General features: G+C 41.9%; 2 protein-coding genes across 2 annotated transcripts in view; both read right to left on the bottom strand.

The window, feature by feature from the left end:
* Positions 1 to 11,371, bottom strand: part of PAXBP1 (PAX3 and PAX7 binding protein 1) — a 34,988-nt gene extending 23,617 nt beyond the window's left edge. Inside the window, exons 1-7 of the mRNA XM_077819254.1 lie at positions 10,916 to 11,371; positions 9,757 to 9,885; positions 7,348 to 7,524; positions 4,623 to 4,844; positions 3,883 to 3,986; positions 2,258 to 2,478; positions 1,100 to 1,289 (exon numbers count right to left, since the gene is read on the bottom strand). Coding sequence (XP_077675380.1) covers positions 1,100 to 1,289; positions 2,258 to 2,478; positions 3,883 to 3,986; positions 4,623 to 4,844; positions 7,348 to 7,524; positions 9,757 to 9,885; positions 10,916 to 11,312 — 1,440 coding nt within the window. The 5' untranslated portion in view covers positions 11,313 to 11,371. The remainder of the gene's footprint in view (positions 1 to 1,099; positions 1,290 to 2,257; positions 2,479 to 3,882; positions 3,987 to 4,622; positions 4,845 to 7,347; positions 7,525 to 9,756; positions 9,886 to 10,915) is intronic.
* Positions 11,372 to 21,843: 10,472 nt separating this feature from the next.
* Positions 21,844 to 22,584, bottom strand: EPCIP (exosomal polycystin 1 interacting protein). Its single transcript, XM_077814709.1, has one exon. The coding sequence runs from the start codon at positions 22,582 to 22,584 to the stop codon at positions 21,871 to 21,873; it is 714 nt and encodes a 237-aa protein (XP_077670835.1). The 3' UTR covers positions 21,844 to 21,870.
* Positions 22,585 to 25,287: the final 2,703 nt, after the last annotated feature.

The following is a 25,287-nucleotide window of genomic DNA, read 5'->3' as shown; positions in this document are numbered from 1 at the left end:
GGATTTTCTGAAAGCTCCACCAGCAACAGACAGCAGCTAATCTCACTATAGTAAGAATCAATTGCTTTATCAACCTGAACGTGTGGTAGGTGTGAAGGGAAGCCTACAGATAGAAAAGTAAAAGCTGCCACTTTCCCCATCCTAAATACTCCATTCTAGTGGCTTATGTAATTTATGTAATAAATAGCTTCCTATAGCGTATAAAATAGAAATCACTTTCAGGAAAAGAGGAGTGAAAGCCTACAACAACACTCTCTCCTCTGTATTGCAATTTACTTGTGTAATGTACGCATCACCCATAAGATTGTTAGCATCTTATCTTTTCACCAAATTTAACTACAGTAAATTGGATTAGATTACCATACAAATTAACTAATACTAATGTTTACAGAATTGGAAGTATAAAGGATATTTCAATTATCTTAAATGGGAAATAAAATTAATTCTTCCAAGTTAGAAGTATACAACAGAGTAGCCTAAAAAGAAAAAAGCTAAAAAATTCTGAAATCTTCAGCCAGCTATGCTGATTCTAAAACTTTTCCAGCCAAATAGATATCAGAACACTGCCAAATCTTTTAAGCTACTAGCAGAAAATTTACAGCAAAAAGTAGAAGTGTGTTATATGGCACTCATTAAATGCTTCCAGAAAAAGTCAGTGTTGCACCTCAACCCTTTTTACCTCAATGCAATCTAACAATTCACCAATAATGGATACTAACTTTATCCGTTAACATGGCATCCAATCTGTGTATATGGAAGTGTTTGAGTAAATATTTTAAAAAAAAATTCAATTTCTTAAACCATTCTAAAAACACACACACACACTTCAGTCAAGTCAGCACTTACATTCCAACTGGAAATACACCAGAGATCTGTTATACTGTAAAAGTGAGACTTCTCTTTACAAGCTTAGTATGATGAAAAAGTGACTTTTCATCACCTCTAAAACCAAACCTTCTGTTGAGTATGCTCTCAGATTTTTTGATATTTTGGGGGGCGGGGGCCGCAGGAGTAAGTACAAGGAGGCATGGGTTTGGCCTGTACTAAGCTTCCCTACTTCTGTTTTATTGAAAAGAGATTAATGTTTTTGCATCCTTACCTTTTCACTGAAACACTCAAGCAAGTCTTGGACATACCCTCGCATTTCTTGCAAAAATTTATACCGTTCACCAATACCCCCAGAAGACCCTTCTAATCGTTCAATTGCCTTGGTAGAGTCCTCTCGGCTTTGCTGATGTTTCTCATGTTGCTGCTGATTGGCTTTGTTCAATTCTTTCATTGAGTCCAACCTGAGGGACAATGGATAGATAACAAATTTACATCGTAAACTCTACATAATGCACACTGTTGAAGATATTAATCTGTTTCAGAGTGAGAGAGCACAAGTACCAAATCTCTATAAGGAAAATATTTTCAAGGTACATTCACTACCTGTGATTTGTCAATGCTTTCTCCCTTCTCCAGTTCTTATCAGCAAGGAGAGTAGTTTAAGTTACATGAGCTAGACTCTGCGAGGTCCTGAGTACAGTCAACTCCTGTTAATCCCAACAGGAGTCGAAGGCGCTTAGAACCTTGCAAGACTGAGTCTTAAGAAATTAAAATAGAAGCAAAGGCATTATGCTATATCTAGCAAGAAATATAATCTATAACACAGCCTCTATTATACTGCACTGACTAGACGCACTTCAGCTAATGGAAAGTTTTTACGACAAGGGGCATACAAACCAGTTTTGAAGACATTACAAAAAGTGTGGGCTGTTCATTCTAAAATATGTCTCATTGCAATTGGATTGTTCATACAGTAGGATCTTTTTGATACCTAACAAGGAGATTACAATGTTTAAGCCCTAAAAAAACCTCAGATTTTAGCCTAAAATGTAAGATGGTTATGTATTCAGGAAAAAAAAAAAATCTGATTTACACACTTTATGTTACTTCGTAAGCTAAACATCTCACTGTTCTTTCAATTCTTGACTACAAGATTTTTTTCAGCGTCCAGAAGATGCAACTCAGATCTGTCTTCAACAAGATCAATTTGCCACATTTTAAAAGCTTCACTTCCACAGAAGAAATCCAAGCAGACTTTTGAACAAAGTTTCAATGTCATCTTCATTTTGTTTTTGTTTTTTAAATGATGTGCCAAGTCAGTGGTTTTCCAGCGATGAAATTCTGCATTTGCTCGAGATTAAAGGGTGCCTGAGGGAATAGAAAGCTAGAGGACAAGTCTTTTAAGTCTAAAAAAGATGGTCTGCCCTACCTGTCTTTAAGCTGTTTCTTTACCAAATCAATAGTAACAGGAGTCATCTCATTACTGGGAGTTTTGAAAGGAAGTGTATTATCTGTTTTTTGAGACTTGGTCTCTGATGATCCATAAGCAGCGTAAGTGTAAGGAATGCCATACGATGAACCATAAGACATTGTCTGGTAAGAGTTGTGGTAGTACAGATTATTCACTTCAGTAGGCTGACTTGCTTGAACCTATAGAAAGAAGACATGTAATACTCAAAATGCTAATGTCACTCCTTTTAAAAACATTACTTTGTAACTTAGTTTTGACATTTTATATGCACAGACAGAAGTTATTCAAATCAAAATGGTTATTAAAATGAATCACTTTTCATAACCTCCTAATGAAAGATAGATGGGAACAAACAAACAGAGCGAAGATGTGTTCACAGAATTATGGTCTACAGTAATTAACAGAAGCAATCTCTTCCATGGAGAATGTCTTAGCATGGTTATCATTATTTGTAGTAATAGCTCATGGCATACTACTGAATGCAGCAAGCCTGCAACACCCAATTACTAAATATCCTAAACTGTACTAATCTCTGCTGTTAATACAGATTAACAACGTGCCATGAAAACCCTTACAAATATTTTTTAATTTTAGAAAATAGCTTTCAAGGCCAACTAGTGTCCCCTTCCAACTCTGGGCCAGCTACTTCACCATTGCTCAAAGCCACGAATCGCAGCTACCACAAGGCATAATCCTACACAGGTACGGAGTCTTCCCAAGAGGTCACAGGTAGAGCTGTACAAATGAGTTTTCAGTTTGCTGACCGTACTAATAAAAAATATAATTCTGAGTCAGACGAAGTTTTCGTTGAATCCAAAATGAAATGTCATTTAAAAAAAATAAAACTAGTAAGTTTTGAAATGAAAAGTTGATTTGAATATTAAAAAAATCAAAATGTTTTTAAAAGTGTCAAAATTAAATGTTTGAGGTTTTTGGGAGTTCCCCCCCTTTACATTTTTTCATGTCTCCCCTTCCCCCCCCTCCAATGAGTTTGGTAAATCAGACATGAATTTGAAAATTTTTTCATTCAACCCAAATCTCCATTTTTTGGCCAAAACATTTCCCCTAGCTCTAGTCAAAAGTAGGCTCAGGCATTGGTACATCTGGGATGAACATGTACATTCATTAAGGCTTTAGATTTTATTAGCATGTCTTTCCAGTGTGGATTTGATATCACTCCCACTGAAATCAGTGGCAAAAACCTCCGATTGACTTTAGTCGCAGTAGTATCAGGCCATACATGCCTAACAACTTCTGGACAGGAAGAATAGAAACAAAGTTCACTTCAAAGCTTCATTACTTACTGGCCCTAGTTAGCTAATAAGTGCTAGTCAATGCTACCACAATGCTCATTACTCTTCCATAATGGATAGAAAGCAGGAGCAAGACACCACCTATTTCCATATGAGAGGACTTTATAAATTAAAGTTACACCATTAATCTCATCAGATCAAATTGTACCAACCAGCATAATACTGCTTTGAGTTTGGGGAAGTTTTAGTCAATATATGCACTGAAAGGTTAAAAATCCTATACCTTTCCCAAAAAATATACCATCTTTTTTGAACTATTTGAATACATGCCTGAGGTATGTTAATTCCTTTTCGTATCTGTTCCTGTTCCCATCGACTGAGTTCTTCATCCTGTTCCCCAGTCACGAGAGCTTCGTCATCGCTTCCCTCAATACCTGGGCACCCAAAGGAAATGAACAGACAAGATAAAAATGGAGATAATGGATTTATACCAAGGATATTTCATTCCGAATTCCAATAGTTAAATTTACGTAATCATTAGAGTAAGAAAAAACACCTAATGCTTATTACAAGCCAGAACCTTGCTAATCTTCCATGACCAAGAGATCCGCCGTAAATTCATTTTACACATTAGCTAGTAAATAATCAAAAGAATAATGTGGCACAATACATTTTGTTTGGTTGACAAGCATAGCTTTAATTAGTTTATACTTAAGAGTTCACCACAAATATTTTGTATAATTAAGTTTTCATGAAACTTCAGAAAAGCACTGTGCTATTAAAGCTTTGCTCAAAAGCAGAAAGGGGCCATTTTTGTGTGCAAACTGAATGTGTTTATTAGCTAGATTCTACTTTACCATAATTCCTTAAAATGGATCATTAAAGTTTTATGACATTGAGTTCAAATAAAATATTCTATACCAAACTGCAATGTGGATTATGGTAAACCAAAACTGCTATTAGTTATGCAGAACATTTTGTTTAAGGGCTTGTAAAGGTCAGGGTGAGTAACCTACAATGAAAATAGTTTCTATATTAGGTATGCTATCATCCTTCCAAAAACATTTTACCTATTTCCTCTGCAATCTTTTGCCTTTGGGATTTTTCCTTCACTGAGAATACTATTCTTCTCTTCTCATCATCATCTTCATCATCACTGGCATCATTTTCATCTTCTCGAACAAGGCGGCCTTTGCCCGGCTCATTGTCAATAGGCGTAAAGTCCCCAAGTTCCCGAGCCATTTGACGCTTTTTTCTAGCGGCATGAATAAAAGCAGCATCTGGGATTTCTCCTGGAAACATATGTTTACGAAGTTAAACAGCCAATGATTGCATCCGAACTCAGTGAGACTCTTTGCTACTTGTCTACTGCCATATCAGCTGAGAAAAATGGTACTGAAGACACACCAACCCGTCAGTATTTCTTATCAGTAAGGAAAACGGAGGAATCCAAGCAGAAAAGATTTTTAATGGTTAAAGCACTCTCAGCCCTTTCCACTGAGCCCTTCCACTGAGGCCTTTTCTGCTCGTAAGAACTTAAGAGTCCTCCGGCAAAGACAGGGAAGACAAGATATTCCACACAAAAAAAACAGAAGAAAGTTTAAAAATATATACGTTTCAGGCCTTATTTAATACATTCCAGGGGCAAGAAGGGCAAACATATTTTCTCCCTGTTAAGGAAACCAGAGAAAAAAATCCAAAAGAAACTATTCTGATAGGCAAGCCCTGAAAGATATTTCACAGGCTTTCAGAAAATGCAGCAGTATATACAAGCTGCATACATACAGCATAATGTCACCTCTTGCATATAATAGATATAGCCAAATGGATAGTTTTCTAGATTTAATTCTTTCTTGAACTTTCTTGTCTAAGTTTAGACAAACTATTGTTGGTGGCAGCTCTTTTCCCTTGGTCATGTGTTCCTGATGACTAGGGGAGCCCAAATGGTACTAATCTTCCAATAAAACAGCAATCCAAGGTTCCTCAATCTAGAATTCCCATTATTTGTATTACAGTAGTGCTAAACAAGATTGGGACTCTGGAGGCTGTGTAGGCACAATACAATTACTAACGTATTTTTTGTTTCTTCGTAAGCAGTGCAGTATTTAAATGGAATATCATCATCTCACATGATTTTTGTTATGTTTCAGATACTCTCAAAGTTCATGAAGCTAAAAATCTCTGGTAGCATGTAAGAAATACAGTTTTGAACCAGCAATATATAGTCAATGCACACATTTAATGATTTAGAGTCATTAAATGTAATGCTCCTACCTTTACATCATGTTCAGAAATTAGTGAACAGTATATGCTGCAGAAAGCCCTTCCTGCATGATTCTTTTTTAATTTACATTTTCTGAAAAGGCATCTCATAGTGCAGTTATCAATGCAGATAATAAATGTTAAAAAATAAATTGGATGCAGGCCAAATCCATCAAGTTCCCCCCCAAAAGATAACTTCCCATAGTCCATCCTTGATGACAGTGCCTTGAATATCTTTAACATAAGAGGTTCTGTTCTGCTTCCCTCAGCCTCTGTGGTAAGCACTTGGGGGTTCCCTCCTGGAGTCACTGGTATGTAGCCAGAAGTCCCGGTTAGACATCTCTCCCCCAGTAACAGCCAGCAGCAGCAGAACAAAGTACCTACTCTGCTACCCTCAGCCCATTTAGCTGGGAGAGAGGGTGATTCCCCTAGGGAGGTGCTCCCAGAGAAAGAGTAGCTTCTTAATAGAGTCTGGAGCTGTGTGAGGAGGTAAGAACTGAGAGCAGCTCTTCTCTCATTTTGCTCAAAGTTTAGTCCCTTCAGAAAGAGAGATTACCATAGAACTTGACAGAGTAGGACAAAGATAGTAAGGAAAGATGGGTGAATAAGGGAAACAAGGTGGCAGACATGTCTGAAAAATCTGTACAAGCAGTCTGTCTGCTGTGTGTACCCAAGTTACATTATTTTAAGAGGGAATTAAGATGGATCCATGGTTGTCTGTGGATTGTGAGCATGAAGGCAACAACCTTATTCCCCAGACAGAAAGCTTCCTTATGTGCAAATTTGCTAGTTATTATTATTCATGAAGAATAATACTTCAAACTAATTTCTTTGGCCCTTAATATTTCCTAGTCTATTTAACCAAGTTAACAGCATTCAAGACACTCAAATAGGGGGTCAAAAGTGTAAGAACATTTTCTAGTGCCTAAATTAAGGATAAATGCCAAACTACACCACAAGACAGGTTACTTGGAGAATTACCAGAATATCAAAAATAGAGGTGAGTTTTGAGGACATTCAATATTTCAAAGTTTTAGAAAAACAAATGCTGTAACTAGAAGGGGTGTTTATTTAGTTTTTTAAAGACCAGAGACTCCAGTTTGACTTATGCTTCATTTTGAAATATCACCCCACGAACTTGGCACCTGAAGGAATTCATATAAATACCTAACTTAAAAAAACCAAAACATTTTGTTACAGCCTTTGTTTTCAGCATATTAAACTCTGCTATTTGATACTGTGGTAATTAAATGGTCCTATTTTAGTTCTTAAATGAATCAGTTCAGTTTTCCTAGTTCTTCAAAAACAGTGTGTAATTATATTCTTCCACAGGCCAGCAGAATATGGATGAACCTTGGAAAGTGGACATTTCCATTTACTTTTAAATTTTCATTTCTAGTCACTGTTCGAGGGTGTGTAGGAGTTAAGCTTGGGAAGAGTGCATACAGCTGACTGGATATCAGTACTTACATCACAAATGTTAGAGACAGCATTTCCAAACCCACTAAACTAGATTTACTATAAAGTACAAACCTGGACGGAGAACATTCAGAGATGATAAAGCACTTGAAAAAGTTCCCCCGGTTTTAGGTTTTTCTTCTTCCTTCTCACTTTCGACTTCCATCTCTTCTTCACCTTGTTCACTGTTCGCAGTCCCATCTTCTTGGTTTGCTTCCTTAACCTGTCCTGTTTTCTCTATGGCCTGTTCAGCTGTAAGAGAAAAGTCTATATCGGTTTCTTTCTGTGAAGATTTTTTAAAAGCACTTTTAAAAGAATACCACCAGATATGCTTAGGTTTAAGACAGCAATTAATTTTTAACTTACAAGGAGAAGAACATATGTTGTGGCTTCAATAAAAAACATTGAAATCTTCTCAAGTTCACACTATACAGTCTGACCAGTCTCAGATAGGAAGACTAATGCACCCAAGAAAACATTAAATATTAAGTTCACACAGTCAAGCATTGAGAGCCAGGAAATGCCAGAATTAAGGCTGCCTATGCAACCTTATTGTAGCCCTGCATACATATGCATTATGACAGTCTTCAATGACTGAACACACACCTTTTTTTTCCCCCCTCCCCCCACAGGAACCCTGCCTCACTCATTGCACAAGATGGACAGTACTCACTGAATGAGCAGCTATCCAATATTTTATTTTATTCTCATTAATCAGTGTGTGGCCCCAGACCTGATTTACTGCACACCACTCAAACACTGCTTTGAAGACAATTATTAATTTCAACAGAGGCTTTTCTATGACAATCACCATTGTAACATCTGAGTGCTTCACAAACTTACATTCATCTTCAAAATACTCCTGTAAGGCAACATTATTTCCATTCTACAAAAGGGGAACAGGCACAGAGGCATTATCAGAAATGCACACTAATTTTGGGTGTCCAACGTGAGATGCCCACGTCCTGAATTTTCCAAGAATTTAACATTTCATAGCTCTTTATTTGTTCAGAGCACAGATCTCATTGACTTCAGTTGCAGTTAAGCGCACTCAGCATTTCTGCAAATCCAACCCCAACTGCCAGAAGATGGACACCAAAAAAAAAGGAGGAACATACAGTAGCCACCTGTGAAAAGTTTGATTTAGATTACTTGCCCAGCATCACATAGGTACTCTATGGCAGAGGCAGGGATAGAATCCAGTTCTTCACAGTTCCATTCAACTACAAAACCATCCTTTTACTTCCTGCAGTCCTCTGCCTCATTCTCTACATCCCATCCCTGGGCAGGCCCAGATTTTCTGCCACAAGTGAGGCAGGGGTCCTAAAGACAACAGGGGTCCTACACAACCATGATTGACTCCCTGAGCAACATACATTTTGTGCACTGAGATCCCAGGGAGCAAAGTTAGTCTTTAATTACATGATCATAAACGACATAACAAGATACATACAGTGGCCAAATGAAGGTTACACATGCAACCTTCATTCTGGCATTTTCTCACTTTTGAGTGCTTGATTTTATAACTAACATTCCTTTAATGGAATTTTTTATATAATTTCTTTTTTTTTTTAAAATAGCAAACAGAAAAAACAGAAATTCCATCATTTGAAACCATACTGAGTCTCACATTATTCATCAGCTGGCCATGAACCTTCACAGCACAGACGCTCCACCTAAGCTAACAGTAACTGATAGCAGTAGTAGGTTGCCATCCTGTATGTGATCCAGCTGTTAGAGGGAGATGAAGCACACACTTTTGCCAGTAGGCTTCAGTTATTAGCTGACAGCAGGAATGGTGAAACTCAGGAACCCTAGGCTCTATTCCAGGTTCTACGGATGTGTACTCAAATGGTTAGAGAGCTTTTTGCCCACCACTCTTCCAGCCTGTTCTCATCTCAGTCTCTGCCTCACCTCCCCATGCTCATTGATCCAGTCCTTAGTTTGGAACACACAGATGTAGGTCACTTCTTCTAACACAGGATCTCAACATAAGGAATTCAACTCTGCGAACCCCCTCAATAATTTTCTCCCTCACTTTAATGCTCTCCTTTTAACACCTGTGTTGAGAGGGCATCCTGGCAGAGAAGTGTGCTAGATGCAGATCCAAACGCTAGCTGTTAGAAAGCAGAAGTACAGCGTGATTTAAAGAAATGAGTCTAGGCTTGAGTCAAGAACTAGTCAGCTTTAATCCCAACTCTAATGAGGATTCACTGTGTAGCCTTCTAGTAACTGTCCTCACCTCTCCATATCTATTTCCATAACCATAAAATGGGGATAAATTCCATCTACGCCAAAAGGGTGCTTATGAGGATTAACTTAATGCTTATACAGACTGCTCTGAATACGTAGAGCAATCTAAGTATTAAAATGCTCAGTCTCCTTGCAGAATTGACACTGCATCTTTAACACAACTCATTTTTATGAACAGTATTTAATCTTTCAGTTAATACAAGTTACTAGTAGTAGTAGTTTTGCAATTACCATCTGCTGGAGAATTGACTTCTGGTTTAACCTTTGATTTTTCGAGATCTTCTTTGTATTCTTTCTTCAGTAGTTTCACTATCTTTTTGCTGTAACTTGATTTTTTCACTTTAAAAACTTCTTCAGCTTCTTTAACAAAGAAAATCAGAAAACATTAAGTGACCTGGGAACAGATTGGTCAGCTACAACTCACAAAAATAGTTTCCATCTGTCAAGTCTTTTCACGTGGTGCACAGCACAACTTCATAGTAGAGTTACTAACAAAAGTATCCCACAAATCTAAATTCAAAATTTAACATAAAAGTTTTGAAAAGTAGGCACTGCAATTGCATGTTTTCAGTGCAAAAACGCTCATAATTTTAATCATAAGCCTTGTGATAACAGGTGTTCTTCTTGAAGCCCAAACTCCTGGAATCACATCAAGATATGACAGGTTTCAGAGTAGCAGCCGTGTTAGTCTGTATGAAATGAGCTGTAGCTCACGAAAACTTATGCTCAAATAAATTTGTTAGTCTCTAAGGTGCCACAAGTACTCCTTTTCTTTTTATCAATATATGAGAATCTCATCTTTCATTTTAAAAAACATACCTAACTATCCCAGTTGAAGAATATAAAAATAAGCCCCTCGTTGCATCTTAAAGGCTCAAAAACAGAAGGCAAACAAAAAAAAAAAGAACGGATGTACACTTTTTATATAATTTTTAAATCAAAAATTGAAGACACCTTATCATTCATTTTATTACCCAGAAAATATACTGTGAATCGCTGTGATGGCCCCTCTTTAAGTCCTAGTTTTCCTCTCCACTTAGTCCTTATTGGGGGGAAACCACACGTTCAACATTTTGCCTTAATACAAATCGCAGCAGGTAAGTTGCGAGTCACACGTGGCCCCGGGAAGGAAGAACCAGGGCCTATATCGAGGGGAAGGAGGAGAGGGAAAAGAGATTTGACCTGATAGCCCGATAGGCCTCTTCCCCTCCCCCCTAACACCGACTCTCCTGACTTGCAGCGACGCTGGGGGGCCGGGGCCCGCGCGAGCAGAAACCGTCATGCAGCTGCGAGCTCCCGACGGGGACCCGGCCTCCCAGGGGCTGGCTAGGTGCAGCTAGGGGGGCCCGCCTGCCCGCCCGCCGCTGCCCGGCCCCACTCACTCACTCACCCTCCTCCTCGTCCTGGAAGCTGAGCAGACTGGCCCGCGGCGCCGGCGCCTCTTTGTTCTCCCGCAGCCGCTTCCGCTCCCGCTCCCGCGCCCGCCCGGCCCCCGGCAGCCCGTTCCCCTGCTGTGGCGGCGGCAGCGGCGGCGGCGGCGGCAGAAGTGCGGCCAGGCCGGGAGCGAAGCCCGGGCCTAGGCCGCTGCCCGCCCCGCAGCCCGTCAGGGCGGGGACGGCGAGGGGGACGCAGCCGGTGGGGAGCGGCAGAAGCGGGGCCGCCTGGGCCATGGCGGCCTCGCCGGGCCCGTCCGCCTCCGGCGGCTCCTCGTCCCGCTCCCGCTCCTCGTCCTCCTCCTCGGAGTCGTTCCGCTTCCGCACGTTCACCCGCCGCGCCTTGCGGAACATCCCGCCGGGCCCGGCAGCGCGCAGCCCAGACACTCGCCCCGCAGCAGCGCGTCGCGGCCCAGCCCCAGCTCCCCCTCCCCGGAGCATGATAACCGGGCAGTCACAGCGCCACCTGCTGGCCCGCCCAGCCGCCCGCAGCGGCTGCCAGGGGAAGCGACGACGCGCCACACCATAGAGTGCCGCGCCGGGCTAGCGTGCCTCGCGCAACCATAGAGGGCGGGGGACTAGAGCGCCCACCCGCGACTGCACAGCCGCCGCCATCTTGTGTGAGCGGGGAAACAAGGGGGTGAGGGGGGAGCGATCACGTGACGGCAGTGGCGGCCCAGGTGCAGTTGCCTCGGGGGGCTGGGCGGGCGGCGCGACGGAAGCGCTATTGAGGACGGTGGAAACTTGACTCCCGCGGTGCTCGGCGCTGCCCATGACTTGGCTTGGGCGTTAGGGACTGACCTCTGCGGGTTTGTGTCACTGAGGGGCTGGTGGAGGCGCCAGCATGGCAGTGGGGAGCACTGGGGCCCCTGGCTGCATAGTGGTAGGTGGTCACAGTGCAGGCCACCCCCCTCCCCCAGGCACAGACTCAGCGGTGTGGCTGCATCTAACCCTGACACAGCGCAAGGACTGGGCCTGCCCCTCTGTGCCAGGTGCACCAAGTGTAGGCGGGCAGGCTCAGCAAGGCAGGATTCAAGTGTAGGGGGAGCCAGGTGTGGGTTGAGAGGGCTCTGTGTGGGGCAATCTGGGTGTAGGTGGCTCGGGATGCAAAGAGGCTTGTTGGGGGGGTTCTGGGTGCAACGGTCATCAGGCTGTGCAGGGGGGTCCAGATGAAACTGGTTAGGGCTCAGCAGGGAGGGTCTGGGTGTGGGGGGGATAGAGCTCAGGATGGGGATGTGGGAGGATCCAGATGCAGTTGGTTGGGGTTCAGTGGGGTGGGGATCCAGGTGACTCATCAGGGTGGTGTGGGGGGAATGGGGCTCATGGGGGACAGAGTTCTGAGTGCTGGGAGTGAGGGTCTGGATATGGGGGTGGTCTGGATGCATTGGGGTTTAGCAGAGGGGGGAGCAGTTCCCTGTACAGGGATCCCTCCCCTGAAACTGAGGAGCAATGGGTGCAGGAAACAGGGGATAGTGGGGGGTGGGAGTTTGCAGAGCTTCCTTCAGCCAGGGGAGAAATCATGGGGTGGGTCTGACTCGGTCCCGGATGCCATGCAAGGGAAGAAGTTGTTCCGTCCTCCCCAGCCCAGTCGGGACTAGCAGCTGAATCCAGTGCAGGGTAGGAGCCACCAGTGGGGTCTTCCCCATTCCCACCTCCTGCCCCACAGTGATTTATCTCTCTGCTGGGCTCCTGAAACACATTGCTGGGGAGGGTTGTATGACCGCTCTTGTGACTTCCCTTTGCTTCCCTGTCAGAAAGTCATTTTTCTGCAGCGAAGTAAAGAAATCTGCAGGGGATATAAATTCTGCGCATATGCAGTGGTGCAGAATTTCCCCAGGAGTATGTTCTGTTTACACTTTCTGGGTCTCAGCCTCTCCTGCCAAAGAGGGAGGTTAATTCCCCCTGTTATAGTTTAAATTTCAAAATAAAAGTCTCCCACTAATAAAGATATTAGGACAAGGTCATATATTTATCATACACAAGTCCTACCAGAGTTCAAATTCAGTAGGCCTTAAAACATCCCAGGGATCAACTATAAATGCACAAGATATGTCCCTGCTGTATCCCTTCTTGTACTCATTTCCCTGCATCTCCCTCAGTTTCCTTTCCTGCCTCAACCCTGTAACCCTTCAAGACTCCTATGTCCTATTCCCTAGTGCTCCCTCCTCAATCTCCCTGCAGCCTCCCTTCCCATGTTTACTCACCATTCATCAGCTGTAAGCACTAAGAATAGCCATCCTCCCTGAAGACAGCCTGGCTTCTGTCTTCTTAGAAAAAAATGGAAATTGGGGGTCATCTTTATTAGGGGTAGTAGTCAGGAAATGGTTTCATCAGAACTGAGGGCACCCTGGTCAGTCCTTCCCACTGGCAGTAATAAGAGATGGCAGCCATTTTAACTAAGCAAAATTCATGAGTTTGCTGGTAGAAATCAGAAAATAATACAATTTGAAACAAAGCATCTAAAATCAGAAGAGTTAGCAACTCACATGACACTGTTTAGCAGCTCCCAAGGCATCCCTGCAACCCTCCTAGGATATCAGGCATCTAGCAAGCCTTTTGCCCTTTGCTCGCACAACTCCCTCTTTTGGATCCAAGTAAGCCTAGGGTAGCTGGGAGGAGGAGGCAGAGGTACCTGGCTGCCCTGGTGTGTTCTGCTGGCAAGGAAGGTGAGAATACTAGAAAAAGGGGGCAGAGACTTTGGGAATTTGAGGTAGTGGAGAGAGAATGGGTACAGGGAGTGGCAGAAGTAGGGGACAGAATCAGTGGGAGAGACTGAAAGATGATGGACAGCATGGAGAGCTAAAGAGACTGAAATTAGAGGCGGACGAGGTCCCTCAGAAGAGCAGGTTCCCCCAGAATCCCCTTGCTTACACAGTCACTGTATTGCCAGCATCTAACTCATACTTTGTAAACCCTGTTGAATAGGAAAGGTGCTATATAACTAATTTCTGTGCTGTTCTAAATTTATAGTGTTGTTCATAGGTTATGTCTGAACTACTGAGTGACAGGAAAACCATTCCATAGCCCTTGCACCAGTGTCCATTTTTTTATATATTTAATTTTTTGATGTTCCCATGAATGAGAAGCACACATTAATTTGAAAGACTTTATGGCAGCCACTTTCCTTACATGCTGCAAACTGAGCCAGATAGAGAATCTCATGTAAACGTTAACCTTTTCATGAAAATACATTGTTAAACACTACAGGTCTTCATCAAATTGTTCAATCAGTATTAAAGCCTGGAAAGTGGTTTACAATTTCTTAGGCACCTTACCGGGACCCCGATACTTGTTTCACAAAGATACATTATTTGCTTCAAGACAGAGCCAGAAATAGTGGTGCTTGTGTGTGGCCCAAATCCTCCCTTTCACCTGCAGATGAGACGGGTCCTGAACTGTGGCATTAATAGAGTTTGCAGCTTACATGGTGTCTACATGTGTTGCATTGGAGGCCAGCTATGTGGCATCTCCTAAGGCAGCAGCTTTTTTAGGGCACAACAGAAACAGGGTAGGGTAAGGAGCAGGTTGATTGACTTGACTTTCAAGTCTTTGGTGTCTCCAGAACAGGGGCATGAGGACTGCAGAGGCTACTCCAGCTAACTCCACTTTGCGGCTCCTTTCTCTCTCATGGGCTGGAGGAAGGTTTCCTCCCTACTTCCCCATCAGAGTTCTCTTGTGCTCAGCTGGGTATAGGGTTGAGGATTTTATTATGCGACCTTTATTCAGAACATTACTCTGAGCAAAACTAAGTGCAGTTTTCTTTTAAGTTACAGTATCTGGAAGACTTATGTGCTTTCTTATTTCCATATTAACCTTCCCACCAAAGCCAGAGCTCATATTTAATAGTACTGCATGCTTCCATTTTAAAAGATGTTGTTATGGTAATACTTAATTACTTTGTTATTCAATGCCTTTTTACTAGAGGGCAGCAGACCCTCACATATAGTCACTAATAATCTATTAGACTTTCTTGATTATATCAGTTTTTATATATGGTGTACTAACATCCATAAATGAGTTACTTTGTATAAACCAGTTCTGAGAATTTTTAAGACAGAAGTGTCCTGCCTCAGGATTATTAATCAGCCAAAAACAATTTGTGCTTTCAACCTTAATACTCTTGATTAGAGAGGAGGTGGCCGGAGTTCCTAGAAAACCAATCTGAATTAGTCTCTCTTGCTTGCTCATGAAGAGCTATGTCTCTCTCAACTCAGCTACAGTTCAGAACTGAGCCCTTAGCATTTATGAAGCAACCCCAAAGGCTCCATATCATGAGTGAGACCTAAACATCATGAAATTGGGTGAAAATTAGTGAGATGAAGATTAATAGTGCATTTTAGGTTCTTTTTATTTGCCTTCTGGCTTGTGAGCCTTTAGGATACACTGGGAATATATTTCCACACTTTTCTCAGTAATCAGGAAGGCTAGAAATTTGTTTTTGTTTATGAAAGCTGGAATTCTCATGTATACGTGTGACTCTAGGATCTGCAGCTTTAAGAAAACACCAATTATTTCAAGACTCATGATAAAATCATGGGAGTTGGCAAGATCAACTAAAAAGCCCTTTATTTATTTATTTGAAATAATTTTTTGAGGAAGGTTGAGGGTATATTCCCAGAGATGGCAGGTGGAAAGGAGGCCGTTTGTAGCTGATTCACTGTCTTGCTGAATTGAGTTAGGTTCCAATCCTTTAAAAACGCACATTCTTAACTTTACTACCATGAGTAGTCCAATTGAAATCAATGGGATTTCATGGTAGTAAAGTTAAGCATGATTGTAAGTGTTTGCAGGATTGGGGGCTTCCTTTGTTCCTCCTGAATGTTTGTTTTTTGAATGCTGCTGGATATTATAGAAACTGTGAAACAGGCATGCACCAGACTTGCCGGCATAACACCCAAACTTATCAGGTGTGCCATAGAGGCCATAAGCGTAGCATTATTATACCAACTTTTTGTCCAGGCTTGGACTACTGTGAAGGTACCAGTAGAGTAAAAGGAAGGGATCATCAACCCACTTTATAAGGAGTAAGTCCCACACACTGAGTGCAGCAGCTGTAGGCCAATAACTCTGCTTAATGTTCCTGGAAAAGTTTTTACACATGTCCTACTTGCCCAGCTCCAGGCTTTCCTTGTGAAACAGCATCACTAGAGCAATCAGGCTTCACTGCTGTGTGATCTACAATGGACTCTATACTTCTTCTTCATCTTTTATCTGAGATCAATCATGAATTCAATTGTCCTTTGACAGCAGCATATGTAGACCTAAAGGTAGCCTTCAGTTCTGTCGATAGAGCTGACCTGTGGAAGGCCCTGTGAGGCAATGGTGTTCCCGACATCTTCCTGAGATTAATTCAAGATCCACATAATGACTCACGGGCACGGATGCAATGAGGGACCCATAGGTCTGACAGGTTTTACATTAGATCTGGGGTGAAGCAGGGATATGTCCAGTGGTACAAGTAGAAATCATTTCTTGCCAGTACACTGCACTCATGGGAGGGAGACAAAGGGGGGCCACGTGACTCCACCTCACCCCCAGCCCAGGGCCCCCGTGCTCTCCCTGTCCCCTCCCCATGAGCCACATCTATCCCATGTTACCTGTGGGGGGGGGATTCTGTCCTCCAACTGCGCCAGAGACTTCTGCTGTACAGACCCCAGTCAGGAGGACTCAAGAGATGCAGCTGTGTGGAAGGGCTGTGGGCAGTATAGCCACGCCAGAAGAGCTGCCGGCGTGGAGCCACCTGGTGGCCCCACGTTCTGCTTCTTTCGCCACTGTGGTTCCTGGGAGATCAGGGCTCTCCGGAACTGCAGCGGTGAAAGGAGCAGAAGAACATGGGGCCGCCAGGCTGCCCCACACCAGCAACTCCTCCGGCGCAGCTGCTGTACTGCCCCCAGTGCACATACCCCCAGCCCTGTAGACCCCAGGGAAGAGGATTCAGGAGATGCCGCTGCGAGGAAGGGCTGGGGGCGGGCTCCTCCTGTGTCTTTCCGGTACGCCATACTAACTATAAATATCTTACTGGTATGGCATACTGGACCGTACAACTGTACTTGCACCACTGAATATGTCCTGCCCCCAGCCCTGTTCTGCCATCCAATGGATTGGCTCCATGAACATGTCTCCACAAATACCGGTATAACTTGGATCAGCTTCTTTTACCAAACTGGATTATATGGGTGATATCATCCTCTTCAGCCAGGGCGCAAATGACCTTACAGACACACTAGAGAGTTTCCTGCATGTGGCAGCTGCCCTGGGACTAAGGATTTCTTGGACAAAAACAAAAATCCAGAGTGTCAGTGCAAAAGTTGTGATACAAGATAGCTGTGCTGCTAGACAAACTGTGGAAATAGTGGACAATTTCATCTGTCCAGACAGTACATTGTCATCAAATGGTTGTAGCCAGCCAGATATCCTAAGGAGAATCAGTTTAGTACTCTGAACCGTGAAGGATCTGCACAGGCCCTGGAGCCAAAAGAAGGTGAAACTACATACAAAAGTATGGATTTATCGAACCTGTGTACTTCTGAGCCTTTTATATGGATCTGATTCTGAAACATATATCAGAGTAACAGCCGTGTTAGTCTGTATTCACAAAAAGAAAAGGAGTACTTGTGGCACCTTAGAGACTAACCAATTTATTTGAGCATAAGCTTTTGTGAGCTACAGCTCACTTCATCGGATGCAACCGATGAAGTGAGGTGTAGCTCACGAAAGCTTATGCTCAAATAAATTGGTTAGTCTCTAAGGTGCCACAAGTACTCCTTTTCTTTTTGTGAAACATATATGTTGCTTAAACATGACATTAGGGAGGCTGGAGGCATTTCATATGCATTGCCAGCGGTGACTACTGGGTATAAGATGGTTTGATCTCATCAATAATAGGGATGTATTATTGAGAACTGGCCACGAGAGGATTGAAGTCACAGTCATCGCTGGCTGGCACTTTTTGGTCATATAGCCTGCAGTAGAGATAAAGTCCCTGCACATAGTGCCTTGAAGATTGGACTTGAGGTCAGGAGGGGACATTGCCCAGCCAAGGATTGTCAGTAGCCACACAATCGTCTGCAATTAACCTGGTTTCACCAGATCAGTAATAATTAGGGCTGTCAAATGATTAAAAAATTAATTGCAGTTTTAATCAAACTGTTAATAATAGAATACTGATTTACATTATAAATAATTTTGAATGCTTTTCTTAATTTTCAAATATATTGATTTCAATTATAACTCAGAATACAAAGTGTGGAGTGCTCATTTTATATTATGTTTTATCACAAATATTTGCACTCTTAAAAATCTACAAGTTGAAACATGATGGGGCATATGAATGTTTAGCATGTCTGGCATGTAAATACCTTGCTATGCTGGCTACAACAGTGCCATGCAAATGCCTGTTCTCACTTTCAGGTGACATTGTAAATAAGTAGCATTGTCTTCTGTAAATGTAAAGAAACTTGTTTGTCTTAGCAATTTGTTGCACAAGAAGTAGGACTGAGTGGACTTGTAAGCTCTAAAGTTTTACACTGTTTTGTTTTTGAGTGCAGTTATGTAAAAATAATTCTACATTTGTAAGTTGCACTTTCACGATAAAGAGATTGGATTGCATTACAGTACTTGTATGAGGTGAATTGAAAAATACTACTTTTATCTTTTTTACAGTACAAATATTGGTAATAAAAATAATATAAAGTGAGCACTGTATACTTTGTATTCTGTGTTGTAATTGAAATCAATATATTTCAAAATGTAGAAAGATATTCATAATACATTTAGATTGGTATTCTGTTATTGTTTAACAATGTCATTAAAACTGTGATTCATTTTTTTAAATCAAGTTAATTTATTTTGAGTTAATCGCTTGAGTTAACTGCGATTAATTGACAGGCCTAGTAATAGCCCTGTAGAATGTTTAGATAATTGGAATAAAGCTGTATAGTGTGGCTATGGACACTCAGCACTACGGCATATTGTCGTTGGATGTTATAAGGACAAGTTAGAATGCCTCATTTTTGGATAGGCATCTTTTTCATTATTCCCTAAAAGTAAATAAATGAAAGGTCCTACATGCAAATAAAATTGAAGAATGCATACGAAGAGCTGTTTCTTCCCTGTGGGCCAAACTCTGAGGTTCTTACTCAGTTTTCACTCAAGTTTTATGCTCTATCCTTACTCGATTTGCAATGGGAGTTTGCCTGAGTAATGACTAAGTTAAAAAATGAGTAAGTACTTGTGGTCCCTTGATTGAGAGAAGGGAGAAAGGAGCTTCAGATCCAAGTGGTTAGTGCTTTGATGGAATCTGTTTTCACAAAAGAGAAAATGTGTCTTTACTTTTCAGACGTAAAAATAAAATAATGCTGAATCTCACCATCAGAAACAAAGCCCTAAAGAAAATAAAAGAGTAGAGAGAAAAAAGTAGGTAAAATGATGCTGGTATTTACTTATGGCATCAGGGTATTTACGACTATTCATGGATATAAATAAATATTGCATCTGGAGGGCCTAACTCATATCTTCATAATTTAAAATAGGAGCTCCTTGTTAAAGATACCATGATGGTGAGGATGGTCTGACAACGTATATAGATCAGAAAGATAGAAATTAGAGGTCAGAGTGACCTTTGCACGCCTGCCAGAGATATCAGCTACTGGTATTAAAAGTTAGCAAATACTTCTAGAGAGCATTTTTTCATTTTCCCCCCACCTTTGGAACGTACCAGACTGTGCCAAGTTTTGAGTATTTTTGAAATCTCTCTCAGGGAAGGATTTCCTTATCTTCTGACCACTTACAACACCATCACCCCCCTTCCCTTTTCAAATTACACAAGCTGAACACTGTTCTTTGTCCAGGAGCCCTGCCATCTTTTTTGGTTATAGTTATGAGAATGTTTTCCCATTTAAAAGAAATCCTAATTAATAGATTCCCCAGTCCCTTAACACCATCACTCCCCCAGGTGTTATCACAAGCTAAGGAGGAAAGATTTGTTAGATATCCCTTATTGGCAGTACAAGACTGTAAAGATCTGCTGTTCTAGATACTTTTTTATTATACTGTATATATATGATATAATTAACCTTGCCTTATTGTGAAAACAGTATGTCACTGGCAATTCATCTTTGGTAACCTATATAAAAGGGTCTGCTGGAGCCAGCTCCAAAGGCTCTGTCAGATTTCTGCATCTGTGCAGCCAACAGTACTACTTTAATTCATATGAAGCCTGTCTATCTCCAGGTTTCAGAGTATCAGCCATGTTAGTCTGTATCCGCAAAAAAACAGGAGTACTTGTGGCACCTTAGAGACTAACCAATTTATTAGAGCATAAGCTTTCGTGGGCTACAGCCCACTTCATCGGATGCATAGAATGGAACATATAGTAAGAAGATATACATATATACATACAGAGAAGGTGGAAGTTGCCATGCAAACTGTAAGAGGCTAATTAATTAAGATGAGCTATTATCAGCAGGAGAAAAAAACTTTTGTAGTGATAATCAAGATGGCCCATTTAGACAGCTGACTAGAAGGTGTGAAGATACTTAAGGAAATAGATTCAATATGTGTAATGACCCAGCCACTCCCAGTCTCTATTCAAACCCAAGTTAATGGTATCTACTTTGCATATTAATTCAAGCTCAGCAGTTTCTCGTTGGAGTCTGTTTTTGAAGCTTTTCTGTTGCAAAATTGCCACCCTTAAATCTTTTACTGAGTGGTCAGAGAGGTTGAAGTGTTCTCCTACCGGTTTTTGAATGTTATGATTCCTGATGTCAGATTTGTGTCCATTTATTCTTTTTCGTAGAGACTGTCTGGTTTGGCCAATGTACATGGCAGAGGGGCATTGCTGGCAGATGATGGCATATATCACATTGGTAGATGTGCAGGTGAACGAGCCCCTGATGGCGTGGCTACCGTGATTAGGTCCTATGATGGTGTCACTTGAATAAATATGTGGACAGAGTTGGCATTGGGCAAGGATAGGTTCCTGGGTTAGTGTTTCTGTTGTGTGGTGTGGGGTTGCTGGAGAGTATTAGCTTCAGGTTGGGGGGCTGTCTGTAAGCGAGGACTGGTCTGTCTCCAAGATCTGTGAGCGTGAGGGATCATTTTTCTGGATAGGCTGTAAATCTTTGATGATGCACTGGAGAGTTTTTAGTTGGGGGCTGAAGGTGACAGCTAGTGGCGTTCTGTTATTTTCTTTGTTGGGCCTGTCCTGTAGTAGGTGACTTCTGGGTATCTCCAAGTTCTGTGTTAATGTAGAACCAAATTAAGACAACACTGGAGTAATTAAACAGCCTTCATAAGGAGACATAATTGCTCATCATACACTAGCCTAATGGTATTCCAAGGCAAATAATGGTGTGAGCTTTCAAACTACAACTGAAAAAGATCCATGTACTTTTATGTAAAAAGATAAGAGATTCAGTACATATAACTAGACAAACTCACTACAATTCATACTATTTATACATTTTCCACATATTTACTACATCTAGCAGAATGTGTAAAAACACATTACAGATGGGTTATTATTATTAGGTACTTCCATACCTAAAGGTACATTGTCATGTTTTCATATGCCCAAGTAATGCACATTTCATAACAAAATTAATCAACATATTTCAATCTTTACCATACAATAATTAAGTCATTTTGAAAACTTAGTTACATCACTTTTAAAATTGATTGTTTCACACTTTCTTTGTTCCCTAAGAAACAGGTTACAGAATTAATTATCTGTGTTCAAACTATTTTGAACCTCACATTTTGTGAGTAGTGTCATTTTGAGTGCAGTAAGAACTGACCCACACTTACTTTCCTTTCTGGCTCAAACAAAACAGACTTGCAAATGCTCCATATCTTGTTCTAATGACAGGTTAACATGCCCCCTTACTGTACTGCTGAAGTTGTTGAACATGTTTCAGTAAATGAATGTTACAACGTAGCTTTTGTTATTAGTAGTTGAAAATATATCAGAATATGGCAGACTTGGAAAGTGGTCTGTAATGCTGGAGACATTTTCCACACTATAGGACTTCAGTAAAGAATACCTGTTGAAAAGAGATGTATCCAAGACAGAAATATACAAAAACATTTGCCTGTCTTTGTGTAGCACCTTCAGTTTGTCTGTCATCTCATTGTCGCCGCTTTTGTAGATTGTTAAATTTTGCTCTAGAAATTGGCCCTTAACCTCACTGTTTATTTGCAGCTTTCGCAATCCCAAAATGGCCAGGTATTCTGTTGGTAGAGGAGTGGAGCCACAGAGTGAAAGCTTCAGGTAGTGCACCACTGTAAAGTTCAACAGCATTCCAAGCACGGTCGTATCTGTGAACCAAATTGTTAGGTCACTGTGGTAGCTGACTCTATCTATTGTATAAGGCAAGATGGTTTTGCAACTGCACATGAGGTTTGCCAAGCTGTAATCACAATCATGGATATCAGCAGAACAGCTGCAGTTGCGAATTGTGTTTTCCTTGGTGAAAATCAGAGTGTTGTTCTTTTGACCTCTCACAAAACTGTTAAGACAGAAACCAAGAAAGCCAACCAAAAGGAAATGGTGCTTATGGCAGGATACTGACATCATGCTTCCAGGCATCTTGTCTTCTTTTACTGAGTGATTCTTATCATTTGCCATTACCTAATGAGAATAAGAGTAACTTTATTATATTAGGGTTCACTTAATCGTTAAGACTTTCTCCCACTCATTGTCTGACTTGTCTATTCAGGGCTACACTGCCACTTTACAATCTACCCTAAGTTAGGGGACAAGATGGGTGAGGTAATATCTTTTATTGGACCAACTTCTGTTGGTCAGAGAGACAGGCTTTCAAGCTACAGAGACAGGGCCAGCTCTAGGTTTTTTGCTGCCCCAAGTGCAAAAAAAAAAGGGGGGGGGCCGAGCGCCACCCCTTGAAAAGTGCCGCCCCAAGCACGTGCTTGGTTTGCTGGTGCCTAGAGCTGGCCCTGCACACAGAGCACTTCCTCAGGTTAGGGGAGACACATAGCTTCACTGATCCCAGTGCAGGTCAGAGAACAAACTGTGACTCCATTGGATTTCTTGCCACTTCTTCTACTCGGGGAGGAATAAATTGTTTTATCCACTTTTATAGAACAGCTTACTTTCCCCTGTGCACTTCGCGGATACTCTGGCTGACAAGGGTGAGGGCAAAGACAGGGCTCCTCCTACTCCTTGCTCCTATCAGTTTCCTCCCAGTGCACTTGCTTGCTGGCAGGAATACTGAGTGAGTGCTGATAACCCCTGCAACACTAGCTGCAGTGGAGGGCAATCTGAGCAGGGAAGTAAAAGGTGGGGTCTTACTGCCTCTTACTCCCCTGCATGCCTGAGTAAGGGCTGTGACAATCTAGCCCTTAGAATGTGAACTCTTTGTGGGTAGGGACTGTCTATTACTATGTGTTTGTACAGTGCCAAGCACAATAGTGTCCCTACATTCATTGGCACCTCTAGGCATGCCTGTAATAGAACTAATAAAGGCATGGAGATTTATAAAGAACAAATTGTATCTCAGTCATTTAATCTTTACTGTTTTATAGCTCTCATCACAGCTACGGTTGAGTACCAAACCAATATGAACATTCTTCTCTCAGGCTATAGTCTACAGGTATGGCGGTGTGTAGACTATACACACTGCATGCCCCCCAGCATGGGTATAAATAGCAGTGAGGCACTGCTTAAATGAGTAAAGACATGACAGAACCTTAGGATACATATCCTACACAGCTCTCTACTCACCCAAATAGCGTGTCTCCCATCTACACTGCTATTTTTAGCAGTGTAGTGTCCCGACCCTCCAGCAACAGGAAAAGGGTCTGGCAGGGGGGGAGGCAGCAGGGAAATGCCGCAGCAGCTCCCGCTCTTGGAGCTGTTCCTCGCTGCAGTGAAAGACTCGGGCAGCGGGGCAAGGCTCCAGCAGGGGGAGGCAGGGGAACAATACACTGCTAATAATAGCAAGTGTAGATCGGGGGGCACTGATTGGGCAAGTTAGAGAGCCGTGGTGAGTGCATCCCTATGGTTCTGGTGTGTTTTTACTCTACTCACCTAAGCAGTGCCTCACTGTCTACACTGCTATTTATACCCAGGCTGGGAGGGGCATGGAATGTCTGTACTGTGTAGACACCAGATTCAGACAGCATCTTACAATCAGGCTGTGGTGATTTGCCCTCATCCTGAAAAAAAAAAACACTTTTTCTTCTGAGTAAAACTACAACAGGCCATGAAGATTTTATGAAGTAAAACACAAAACATATACATTTACTTCATATGCATAATTATTCCTCAGACATAAAAAGGCATTCTGTCCAAAATGAAGAGCTTGTTGGATCATATTAAAGAAGTTCTGTATTAAAATCACAAATGGGTTTGATTCCCCATAGTTTAAATTCCAGGGTATTACTAATTAAGAGGTCTCTTGGTTTTTGGTACTGTTTTTCTCCCTCTATGTGTGAAACTTGCAAGCTGCTAATTGTGTTAGTACATTCTAAGACAGAGTCTGTTCTCAAAGCAATTCACAGAGACAGAGACTCAAAGCAATACTCTAACAACAGAAACAGCACCCAGAGACTCCCCACCCTTTTGTTGTATTAACAATTGTGATTAAAATAGAGATAGAGGATGTATGTGGATGGATGCTTGGTGTGGATAATAACTGAATGATCAGGGAGGTGCCAGCCTAAGAATCCAGTGTCCATCGGCTGAAGAAGGCATCAAGTGGAAATAACCAGAGGACCCCCCCCCCCCCGGAGGGCAGAGTGGAATCCACCCAACAGCCTCAAGAATGGGAGAACCAAAGAACAAGATAACATCTAGCAGCACGGAGCCGTCAGGAATGTGCTATCTGCTGATTGATTCAGCAACAGCATGATGAAGCAATTCCCACAGACTGGCATAGGAAGAAATTCCTATAAAAATAGACTCTAAAAAGTGAGAACTTTGGGGTCTGATTCTGCAAACCAACTTCCAGGAGCATCAGATGAGCATCTGACAAGGCCCTGCTGCCTCCTCATGTCCAGGCCACCTGGCCAGTGGCTTGGCATGAGCAACTCTAAGGCTGTAACTATGATAACAACCTTGCAGAACCTGTGTGTGTGTTTGTATGAATGAATGTGTGAATAAATATGAGATTGAATGGAATGTCATAGCTATAACTAACTGCTTACTATGATTCTTTCTGTATTCACAATAAATGTGGTATTTTGCCTTTTTCCCTTTAATAAGATCCTGCTGGTTTTTATTTTATTGGTATAACAAGCTTGCAATCTTGTAAGTAAAATACAAGAACACAATAATTTACTCCTCTGGTCTGCTAACTGGCTAGGCCCA

Source organism: Eretmochelys imbricata, chromosome 1 (genome assembly GCF_965152235.1).
Source record: "Eretmochelys imbricata isolate rEreImb1 chromosome 1, rEreImb1.hap1, whole genome shotgun sequence".
Taxonomy (NCBI): Eukaryota; Metazoa; Chordata; order Testudines; family Cheloniidae; genus Eretmochelys; species Eretmochelys imbricata.
This window is presented reverse-complemented; position numbering and strand designations above follow the sequence as displayed.

Coding starts and splice junctions, on each gene's coding strand:
- EPCIP (XM_077814709.1), bottom strand. CDS start 22,584: ATGGCAAATGATAAGAATCACTCAGTAAAAGAAGACAAGATGCCTGGA.